The sequence below is a fragment of the Coturnix japonica genome, chromosome 3 (genome assembly GCF_054131305.1).
Source record: "Coturnix japonica strain WE chromosome 3, WE-NBRP24, whole genome shotgun sequence".
Lineage (NCBI taxonomy): Eukaryota > Metazoa > Chordata > Aves > Galliformes > Phasianidae > Coturnix > Coturnix japonica.
Window position 1 is genome coordinate 7,179,524 of NC_140665.1, and position 12,015 is coordinate 7,191,538.

General features: G+C 47.8%; 1 protein-coding gene across 1 annotated transcript; it reads left to right on the forward strand.

Moving 5' to 3' along the window:
* The first annotated feature begins 237 nt into the window (after positions 1 to 237).
* On the forward strand, positions 238 to 2,957 carry LOC116653221 (uncharacterized). The gene is made up of 2 exons (XM_085544307.1): positions 238 to 632; positions 1,305 to 2,957. The coding sequence occupies exons 1-2, from the start codon at positions 280 to 282 to the stop codon at positions 1,564 to 1,566; spliced, it is 615 nt and encodes a 204-aa protein (XP_085400433.1). The 5' UTR covers positions 238 to 279; the 3' UTR covers positions 1,567 to 2,957.
* Positions 2,958 to 12,015: the final 9,058 nt, after the last annotated feature.

The following is a 12,015-nucleotide window of genomic DNA, read 5'->3' on the forward strand; positions in this document are numbered from 1 at the left end:
GTTTTTTGTTTGTTTGCTTGATTTTAATGGAATATTGGCTCTCCAGAGAGAAATCGGTTTACGTTGGTGTTTTTAGATGGGGAATGCCCTGGATAAGGCTCTTGAAGGCAATTCTGAGGGCAGGTGGGTAGCTTGAAGGCACCCTAAAACCTACTGGGTAAAATAGAAAAGAAGCAGATAGTCAGAAAAAGCCTGCATGTGGGTGGTGTGATTCCAGGACATGAGCTCACAGAGCAAATCACTCCCATACCTGATGGGCAGAGCCGGAGCATCCCCACTATGCACGCATCAGAGTCATCTTCTAAGGGCGGGGGGCTGCGTTGGGTCACGGTAAGGTCCCTAATGCAAAGCAAGCCCCAGCAGGAAGGACACAACCTTCCTTCAGGGCTCAAGGAGACCCTGATTTGTAGAGAGAGAGATGTGAGGAGTGAGCGGGTCCGGGATGCGGGTCCGAAACGCAACGGAGCCGCTGGGGGGAGCGCGAGGTCTGGGAGAGAAATGGAATCCGGAATCGACTGTTTTCACCTGGAATCCTACAGCTGGGAAAGGTTTGCGCCGCGGTACCGGTGTGATGGCAGCACCTGGCAAACACTGCTGGTGGGATGCACATTAACACAGTGCTATGTCTGGCGGTAAGGAAAAGATATGCGGGAGTCTTCAGACTTACTGTCATTTCCCTGGGGGTATTGAAAATGTTGAGGGATAAAGGAAAGGAAACAGGGGAAAGGGAAAAAAAAAATGAAGGAAAAAGGGGAGGAAAAAAAAATGAAAAAATGAAAAAATGAAAAAATGAAAAAAAAATGAAGGAAAAAGGGGAGGGAAGAAGGAAAAAGAAAGGGAAAAAAAAAGGAAAGAGGTGAAAGGGGGGTGGGGGGAGGGGGAGGGAGAAGAAAAAAGGAGAAAGGAAGGGAAAAGCGAAATAGAAAGGACAGAGAAGGTAAAGAGGTAAAGAGTGGGAAAGGGAAGGGAAGGGAAGGGAAGGGAACTTTAACACCCTCTGCCCTGTGGAAGGGCTGGCTCTGTATGTGCCACATGGGGTTCTCCATCCCCCTTCCTCCCACCAGGAGCTAGCAAGGTACTTGACCTACAAAGCCAACTGATTATCCAAATCTCACCCACTATTTGCTGGTCACTCCAGGTACCTAAATGGCTTTTACAACCAGTCTCCTAGATGCTTAGCTGTTTTCTGCCCAAAATGTGCTTTGAACATGTGAATAGTTTGCTGGCTGAAAGCCTTCTTCTAGGTCCCAGCAAAGTATTCCATCCCTGGACCATTTGTATCTCCCCACTGCCTTTTCCTTCAGTGCCTCTGCACATCCTCAGACTGGATCTGGGCTAAAGCAGAGCCTGCAAGGCCCTTCTGAAGGAACTCCACAGGATTTGCAAGCAGCCTCACCTGTCAATGAGCCAGCAAGGGATTCATCACAGGATCTCTCTGAGGAATGCTGCATGGGAAGAAGATCCACGCCTGTCACTGCAGATGTGCTCCAGATGTTGCATCTCACCACTGTTAGCTCGGGATGCCACTTTCCCTTGTTGTGCTTGCAAAGTGCACAGAAACCCTAACCTGCTCCAGTAGCCTCACACTACCACCGCGTGCGGCACCGCTCGCCGTTATTAGTATGGCAAATGGAACAATATTGATTCAGAGGATTTGTGGTTTACCAACATCATTTCCCTGTTAGCATTCACACCAATGCCTGACTCATGAATACACATGAAGGCCCAAATAGTTTAACGCGTGTGAACATGTGAGAGCTGTTTATTTCTGTTGGCCCCACTGCTCCCATGGGGCCACATCCAGCACCCACTGGGCCCTTCGTGCTGCCTGGATCATGGCCACCAAACCCTTGATTTTGGAGGCCTCTATCTGCCTTTGTAGCCCAGGTTTTGCAGGATCTCCTTTATCTCAGCATGTGGTTGGAGAGTAACAGGCTGCCTGGCTCTTGACAAGTCATCTATGAAATATAGATTGTGCTTTCACATGCCATTGTCTGCTGGATTATTCTTTTTTGGAGGAACAAAAGACTCCCATTCACAAGCTCCAGCATGTCAACGTTAAGGCTTCAAGATATTTCCCCTTTGCTTCAATGAATGAGGGACTATCCTTCTAATAGCCCCAGTTAAGTACAACCCTGATATAATATGGTCTTTACGAGTTCCTTGGAAAAAATTCCCCATCAGTACAATTCTGGTGCAGGAATGGCCATGGTTCTCCCCTTTGATTTGCCTTCTTTTGGGCCGTAATCGCTGGCTGGATTGGGAATAACAGCATGAGAATAACAGAGAAGGAGAGGCTTGCCCTGTGAAAGCTCCATCCAGCACTGCTGGGAGCCCTCCCTCACAGCCTGTTGCTCCTGATGTTTTAACAAGAGGCCCCACAAATATTTAACTCCAGCAAAGGGAGAAAACCCGGTTGTAGAAGGGTGGGATGGATATGTTTGCTGAGAAGAGAGGGTGAAAGACTGTGGAATTTATTGATTGGATTCCCGTTGAAACACAAATGCTTTCTCATAACCCAGGAGTAGATAATGGCTTGGCAAACACGTATGTGCTGAGTGCACTTGGTGGGAGGTATTCATGTTTTGTCCCAGGGAATCACAGGCAGAGGGGATGCAAAGACCGTGGCCCACTCCCCAGGGATGCCCAAGTGAGAAGGGGTGGGCACATTCCTGAGGCCTCACTGCTCTGGGTGAGTGTCCCAGGTCACCCCTGTCCTCAACCTCCTCCTGCTAGTTGAGTGTTGCCTTTCCCACTTTCCCTATTCTTTCCTTTCTACGTCACTCCCTGGGACAGTTCCCAGTTTGTTTCCCATTTTCCATTGGCTTGAAAACACCAGAATTCCTATGAACCATTAACAAGAGTGGATAATGGCAGGACAAGAGGAAACGGATTTAAATTGAGGGAGGGAAGATTTAGGTTGAATATCAGGGGGAAGTTCTTTACCAAGAGAGTGATGAGGTAAAGAATGATGCCCCATCCATCCCTGGAGGTATTCAAGGCCAGGTTGGATGGGGCCCTGGGCAGCCTGGTGTGGGATAAAATGTGGAGGTTGGTGGCCCTGCCTGGGGGGGGCGGGGATTTGGAGCTTCATGATCCTTGAGGTCCCTTCCAACCTAACCTATTCTATGATTCTATGATGAACCCCATACATTAAGGATGTTGGGTAGAGTTTGGCTCATCCAAGCTCCTGGATGCCCTCTGACCAGCTTCAGACGTTTGGAGGCCTAAGGATGAAGGCAAAGTGCATCTCTGTCTCATTCCACTCTCAAATCCACACATTCACATGCACCTGCGCCAGACTGGCACCAGAGCTGCACAAGCATGAGGGAGCAGGAGGGAAACCTAGGGCTGGCCTGCAGGAACCCAGTGCTGACCCCAGATCCAGGTATCCATGGTCATTTTGTGCCACCCCCCTCTGCATCCCTGTACCTTGTGTCTCTTGGGGTAGGAGGATAGAGAAAAAGCAAAGCCACCATTAAGGTTTTGTCCCAACCTGATGGAGGATGCACAGAGCAGCTCGGGAACCCTCTGAGGAGGGCTTGCTGTCCCACCATACCCCCACCTGCCTGTTGGCTGGCACCTTGCCCTGTCCCTCCTCTTTCATTTCTTGCCTCAGTTTCCAAGACCTTTGGGTACTGTGCTGTTGATATAACATCACTTTATGTGCTGCTGTGATACGTATAGTATCGACCTTACCCCATAAGCACATAAGCCTCCTGTTCTTCTTTTTGTCATCCTTCTAAAAGGATTATTTCAAAGCCAGTCCTGACAATTGCACATCCCCCAAGGGAGCAAGCAACACAGGGCATGTGTTACACAACAGCTGATGGCAGAGCTAGGAGCTTCACCCTTCCCAAGGGACCTCTCCCAGTTTTGGGGACTTCTGGGGACTCCTTGGGGCCAAGCACTCTTTGGTGCCATCTGATATCCATAGGAACTCTCTGCTCCTCAGCTCAAGCCCTGTAGGTTCTTCACCCCAGGAAAGACACTGTAGAGCACTGGGGGCACATCTTGCTGGTAAGTGTCCCCCAAAACTATGAGGCACCTCTGCTGCTGCCAGCACAGGGAAGGAAAATAGAGATGATTTCATAAAAGTCAGGCCTGTTTAACTTCAGAGCATTTAAGTCAGCGAAAATGCATCAGACAATTATATTGCACTTAATACTAGGATAATGGAACAATGAAAGATGTGTGTTTGCATTTTGTAAAATTAAACTGTATGCAGTTATTTATCTTTTACCTTAATTGTTTGAGCTTGTTTCTAATGTAAACTGTTGTAATTTTAAATAAATATAATAGAAAAAACTTTCCAAGGTATCGGAAATCCAGAGTAAATTTACTTTGCAAATAGACTTTGCTAGGTATGTTTTATGCGGAGGATCTGAACCTGTCACTTTCATTCAGAAATGTTTGGGATATTTGGGCACTGGGCTGCTCATCCTGGGGCTGCAGGGCAGATTTGGGGAAGGCAGCACAGAGGGATGCTGCACAGCTTGGTGTTTCAGCAGAACTCTTGTCTTGGTGACCTCTGTATTGCTCTTTTCCAGGAGGTGGTTTTGCACATCCATATAGGATGGAGGCGTGGCAATGCTTTCTTTGCAGAGTTTGGCTGGCTGAAAGCATGGAACTCCAGGCCTTTCATCTTCCATTGCACCAAAGCCAAGCATTAATGGCTCCTAAAACATGCCCCAGCATGTCTTAGTGATGCCACCAGGTATCCAAGCGCTCCTTTTGGCTTGAGCCATTGCTTCAGGACTCCCCTCACCAAGCAGTAATGCTAGGAAAACTTTTCAATGAGGTCTATCATCATGCCATGTAAAATCTCAATTATCTCTACTGGGAAAATACAGTTACTGCTTTGTTGCTCTTTGAGGAGTTTTTGAGATGATCTCTGTTAAGCCCAAGATGTTGATTAAGGAGGTGAATTCAACTGTTGACTTAGCCCTAAGGGGTTGTTATAAATGTGTCTATTTGTTTTTCCAGTACTGCTAGGGAAGATTCCAACAAAGGAAATGCGCTGGGTTGAAAGGTAACTCCAGTGATTAATGACATATACATTCAGCATGACGTCTTTATCAAGGGGTGGTCGTATTGATTTTGAAGTTGAGCAACCTGGGAAGTGGAAAAGAGGCCATAGAAGTGAAAGCCACCCGGTGACAATTAATTAATTGCCCAAACAAAAGCAACAGCCCACCTCACATACCTGGAATTGGGCCGGCAGCCCCATCTCACTGGATTCTTGTGGTGCCTCCGTAAATCATGACAGATGGATGTGCCTTTCATAGCGTGCAGCAAGACAAAAAAAGGTAAAATAGGAATGCTGGGGTTGGTTTGGGCTTGTTAGCTGCCTATGCCAAGAGAATTTTTTGGATGACTATTGCCCTTTTGACAAAGGGAATTCATCAGAGGGAGTTGAAGCTGGGTCAGGGTGCCAGCAGATGTGCCCATGGGTTGACCCGTGCCAGACAGCAGCAGGGTTTTCAGCTGAGTTCACAGCCCTGGCTTGTGGCCAGACAGCACGCAATGAGCAGGGGCAATTCTGGAACCTGGACCCACAGAGCCCTGCAGAGCCCTGGGGTGGTCCATGAGGGTTTGGGGTGCATTGCCTGCTGCACCCCAACAGGGCACCACTGCTGGCTGGGTGTCAGCATGCCCTTGGCTTTGGTGGTAACCACTTGCATGAAGCAGAGTGGATGGCAACAAGAAGAGAAAACACCCTTGAATACCAGCTTGCAGGGAAAAGGTAAAGTCTGCCCAAGTTGGAGCCCCATTATCTCTAATGTGGCATAAAAATATCCAAAGCCCATCAGAAACTTCCCTTGTTGAGCTGAGGTGCTGCTCCCAGGCTGCCTCACCTCATCTGGGTGGCAAGTGGGGGAAATGGAGAGAGGAAGAAACTGATGTTTCTCCGTGGCACAGGGAAATGGGGCAAGCAGCCAAAAGGCAGTGGAGGAGCAGTCCAAACAATCCAGATGCTCGTTTTTTCTGCTACTCTCCTGTGCTTTCAGCTCCTTTAGATGGCACCATCCTCCTGCACTGGCGTTGAGCCGGAGCCCACGTCAATTAGTATTCAGGACGCAAAAAGAGGAAAATTCCTTCATTACTCAGCGGCCGGCAGCACTGCTGTAATTGAGGAGGTGTCAGCGACTCCATTAGCAGCCTAGCTCATGGCGCAGGGATGGTTCCTGCCCAAAGCCCAGCTAGACAAATCCCTTTGTTGGGACAGCACTGCCATGAGGCATAATGGTTCAGGAAGGGCCTTTGGACTGCTCCTGGCTTTTGGAGGTCAGTGCAATGTGTCAAGGCCAGTGGGATGCACAGGGCTACATCTGGCTCAACAAACACCAAATTTCATCATTCAGCACCTTTACTGTATCCTTCCACCCACAGTGTCCCCAAGGGTGTCCCCAGTATCGCATCCCCTCCTGTCCCATCCCTGACACCCAGGAGGTGCTGGGTGTACACACCAGCACAGCAGCCCCACAGCATCCACCCAGCCCTTGGCTTCTCCAACAACCATGGGTGATGCAGGGCGAGGTTTGAATGGAGTGATGCCCTGGATGCCTGCTTCATTTGGGCCAGAAATCCTGGATTCAGCCCCAATAAGGTAAGAACAGGCTATGCAGACCAGCTGAGTGCTGGTCCTATGTGTCAGAGAGGTTCCATCTCCTCCCTCCTCTGCAATACAGACTGTACCCTCAGCTAATTCTGGGCTGCTCTGAAACAAAGCACCAGCGGGGAATTTCATGGGGTCAGCCCAAATCCCTTGTTCTTCCAGCCCGCCCCCAGCCCCCAGGAGCTGCAGCCTTGTTCAGGCTTTTAGAAGTGCAAATAATCTCTATTAATGGGGAAAGAGATCAAGTGGTTGTGGCAGGAGCTCTCCCAATACCGCCGTTGAGATTGTGTTGCCAGTTCCTCGGTGGGCATCCATCCCCAGGGGAAGATGTGTGGGGTTTTTTTATGGGTTCTGCTTTACTGTTCTACCTTGTTGTGCTACCTACTGCCAGTGGGTGAGGTTGGTAATCGTTGCACTGGGACACCAGTTCCATCTCCACTTCTAACCCATGGATTTTTGACTTTGTGTGGCTGTGATTAAATGAACTTTACGGAGCAGAAAAGAGATTCTAAAAGAACTTTGGGCCATGTAAATAAGAATTGCAAAATGTTACTCTTCTAAAGCACAAATCATCCCAAAACACACAGTGTGAAGTTCGGAATCAGGTGACTATGGTGCATCATCTGCTCACTGCATCATATTCACATCTATTCCCTGTAAGACCAAAGGGTGCACGCAGGGAGCATAGTTTCTGCATCCCAGCCCTGGAAATCCAGTTTCTAGGAAGCCCCGGTGAGCTTAAAACCACACACATTCCCAATAGCAAATAGCCCACGCCATGGATAACCCCACCAATGCAACAGCGCTGTCTCTCCCTATCTCTCCACCTTTTGTCTCCTAGCCTTTGTCCCTGCCTGTCCCCAGCTCCTCTAGCTCACACTCACCCACGTCCCCAGTGTGGGCACAAGCCAGCCCATCCAGCACCAGCATCACCTGCCTTAGAGACCAGCTCCAAATCGCTGCAGCAGCCGCTTTATTTCTTTGCCTGGAAAAATAGATTATCGCTCATGCTTCCCCATGCTGCTCTTTGGGCACTGGTTCCAATTACTTTCTTATTTATTTGTTCAGTAATTTTCACTCTGTCTCCTTGTTAAATAAGCAAAGCCATTCATTAAGTACCACGCTTCCGATTCTCACCCCGCATTAAGCATCGCTTGTCTTCCGGAGGGGGAGAAAACCTTCATTCTTCCCTACATTTATTTATTTTTTTGGAGGAGAAGGAAAAAAATATAGCGTAAGAGCCTGGAGAGGTGCGTGGAAGAATGACAGCCAGAGGATTCCAAACTGTTAGCTGACAACCCGCAGTGCTTTGACATCGTTCTCAGATGCTCCCCGTGTGCCTCCAATAGGCAGAGAGTCACCCACAGTGATTTAGGAAGCGGTCCCTGCCGAGATGTGATTCCCTTTCACTCCACAAAGAGGGGGAGATTTTCATTTTGGAGTCGATGGGGACAATTTTGTCTCGGCGACCCTGCTGTCTCACCCTGTTTGCTGAGTTACGCCGGGTTTGCTGACAACTTCTACTTGAGTAAATTGTATTTAGACAACAATATATTTCATTCAGGTCTTTTGCAATGTCTGGACCAAGGTCAGTTTTATATTCTAGTGAAATCATAAAGTGACACTTGAGATAAACAGAATGTTTACTCTCTCCATGTGAGCCGTAGCTGATATGTAAATTTATCCTTATTCTTTCATCAAATTTGCATTTACCCTCTTAGTCAAACACTACAGGGTTCCAAATCAAACAGCTTTAATGGTGGTCAACTCTTTATGACCGATTGCCATATCAGAGAGAAAGAAACAGCAATTTAGATTAAAATGAAAAGAGTAACACAACATAACAAGCGTCATCCAGTCGGCAATAATTGGATAAACTTTTCATACAAGTGAATGTGTTTTGATGCTTGGCTGCCTGGAAAGCAATCGCCGTATTCTTCTGCTTTTATTATGCTCCCTTTATCTGCTACAAACAGACCGTACTCACCTGTCATTATTTTTTCTTTCTGATCAAACAAGCCAAGTGCCACTAAACAAATTCTGTGTTGGTTTTTTTTTGGGGTTTTTTTTTTTTGTTGTTCTTGTTTTTTTTCTTTTTCTTTTTTTTTTTTAATTAACATAAAAGAAGGGGACCTGATTCACGGAGACAGATGATCGCTGCTTCTTCTATCTTTAATGCTCAGGTCACGATGGAATAAAATGGTTAGGCATGAAAGTGGCAATAGGAAATGCAAAGGTAGGTTTGTAGGTTGAGTTGATTTTTGAGGAAGGGTTGCCATGAATTGTTCCCAGGTGCTGCTCAGCACAAATCTGGATTGCACTGCAAGGATGGGAAGGAGCTGAAAGACCCTTGGGACAGTTCTGCAAAGTATGACTGACTGCACTTGGACAGCAGTTCACATGGGGGACCCAGGAATGGATGCTTTCCCCAAGAACTGGAAAGGGAGCTGTCTTAGCATCCAAGCTGCTGCCTGAGTTTTGTGAGTGGAGCAGAAGGTGCTGAGCTGGGATCTCACAATTCATTTCACATGTGCAGTGGTATGCTTGAGAGGAGGAGGTTAACTCTTCTCTGAAGTCTAAACCCCAAACCAAAGCTAACATTTTGGGGGATCCTCTGCAGAATTAAGAAAGAGGGAGGGGGAAAGGAAGGAGGAAGGTAGGGAAGGAAAGAAGGAAGGAAGGTAGGGAAGGAAAGAAGGAAGGAAGGTAGGGAAGGAAAGAAGGAAGGAAGGTAGGGAAGGAAAGAAGGAAGGAAGGTAGGGAAGGAAAGAAGGAAGGAAGGTAGGGAAGGAAGGAAGGAAGGAAGGAAGGTAGGGAAGGAAGGAAGGTAGGGAAGGAAGGAAGGGAAGGAAGGAAGGAAGGAAGGAAGGAAGGAAGGAAGGAAGGAAGGAAGGAAGGAAGGAAGGAAGGAAGGAAGGAAGGAAGGAAGGAAGGAAGGAAGGAAGGAAGGAAGGAAGGAAGGAAGGAAGGAAGGAAGGAAGGAAGGAAGGAAGGAAGGAAGGAAGGAAGGAAGGAAGGAAGGAAGGAAGGAAGGAAGGAAGGAAGGAAGGAAGGAAGGAAGGAAGGAAGGAAGGAAGGAAGGAAGGAAGGAAGGAAGGAAGGAAGGAAGGAAGGAAGGAAGGAAGGAAGGAAGGAAGGAAGGAAGGAAGGAAGGAAGGAAGGAAGGAAGGAAGGAAGGAAGGAAGGAAGGAAGGAAGGAAGGAAGGAAGGAAGGAAGGAAGGAAGGAAGGAAGGGAAGAAAAGTTAGGAAAAGCGAAGCACGCTTGGTCAGGGCTGTGGCTAGGTGATGGCAGGTTTGGGGCCAGGAATGTGGGACAAGGCAAATGGCTCCATCCATCCTACAGCACTGCAGCAGCACCCCCAGCCCTCATCCCACTGAAACAGCACCGCAGCCAGAAATCGAGGAAAAAAAGAGAGAAAAAGAAGGAGGCAAAATAAATAAATCAGTAAAATCTTTTAAAAATAGAAAAAGCAGAAGGAGAGAGGAGGAAAAAAGGAGAGAATTTTCCTTTTCAGTGTGGCTGTCAAATGGATATCTTCTAGTGGGAGGGCTGGGAGGGAACAGATATCTGCCTCTCTCCGGAGCCTGCAAGTATTTCTGCCATTCATGAAGCCAAGGGATGCCACACACATTCTGTTTGTTCAACATAAGCAAACAGATTGTAAACTGGCTGATAATTTTTGTACTGACAATGTCATTTACAGCTGTCAGCCTTTTGTCTGTCATGTTTGCTTTATTCAAATATGAACCAAGTGGACCTCCCTTCCACCGCTTTCTTCTGCATTAAAATCACATCAATTCTGTTCCATTCTGTCTTATCTAAAATTCATTGGAGGCCAATCACTTGGATGAATGCTTTGGGGTTTCCATGGAGGCAAGAAGTCTAGTGTGGACTTCAGGGGATTAGGAAGTTTCAGATTTAAAGCCTTGAAGTGCACGTTTCTTTCAGTTCTTTCTTTTGATTATAGAGGAAGGGGAAGGGGAAAAAAAAAAAAAGAAAGAAAGAAAGAAAATAATAAGAAAAAAAACTTGGGAAACTTCAAGATAATTTTGTGTTCTGAAAATGCTCAGTGCTAAGAAACTTCACTCCCCCCCCCACCCCAGCATCCGTGTGCTGTTGCTTGGGCAGGGGATGCTCAGCCCTGATTTTTTGCTTAATCACAATTTGCAGCTGTGATCTTTCCAGCTGAGCTAAAAGAAGAACGCTGCATTGGCATCTATTCCCCCTTCAGCGTCCTCAACAGGGCTCGTATAATAAATTCAGGCCCGTCTTCAATTAGATTGATTTGGATCCAGCTGCTTCCCATGGTGCTGCCCGCAGGTCTGGAAGCATCTCCCTTTGTTAATAGAGGTCATGGCACTTTGTGTTAAATAATTCACATCAGGCTATCTGTCTGTCTGTCTGGCGGCAGCTGCAGATGTTGCCAGTTTGTGCTGGGTCCCAGCCCCACGGCTGATATTTGTAGACAGCAGCTATTTCATATTGTTAGAATGAGGACTCAGCTGATGTAAACTGGGACAAATTTGTACAGAAGAGCTCTTATCTCTGCCTCCCTGCCCAAACCACCCGACTGCAATGCACACCCAAAGCACCCCTCCTCACCCTCAGTCCTTGGTCAGCGTGTGGAGGTCCTGGTAGGGGGGGAAGAAACATTTGGGGCTCTCTGTAGGGCTGAAGGTGTTTGGGAGGGTGGTATGAAGGATTTCCCTCCGCTAAGTCATCTGCTTCCACAAAGTACATCTCAGTCAAAACTCATATTGCTGTGACCCTCCTCCCTGATGCAGATTGAGTGGCGAATGTAAATGCCATCTCCATCAATCCAGCCTTCTCCTCTCCCCTGCGCTGCCGCTGCATAACCCCTCTTATGCTTCAGCTCCGCGTTCGGTCAATAAAGCCAACGCACGCTCACGGATACACAACGTGCATTGACAAACAAACAAGCCCAAGCAAACAAGCAAACAAAAGCTAATCAAGACATTTCTCCTAGCGTCAGGGAAGGCGAGGAAGGACTGCTATTGTTTGATTTATGATTTTTGCTTTAAAGGGCCATTGATCTGCTCAGCAGCCAGGTGCTGGGATGGGGATGGCAGCCACAAAGGACTTTGGTGTCCCCACTGGGATTTCTTACCCCCCTGCAAAGAGGTGATGCTTTCTGTCCCGGATGGAGGCAGGATGAGGTGCTCCGCTGATGTACAGGGCTTGGTGTAGGGGCATGTTAGGTAGAGGTGACAATGATGTCCTTGTATGGCTGCTGCCCAGTGAATTTGTGCAGCTCTCAGATTCCATCAAGGTTACCCAACTGTTGGGCCAAGTCAGGACCACTGATAACATGAACCTGGATTGTGTGGGGATGGGTACATGGGGCCCCTGTGAACTGGGAAAGAGGCCTGGCAT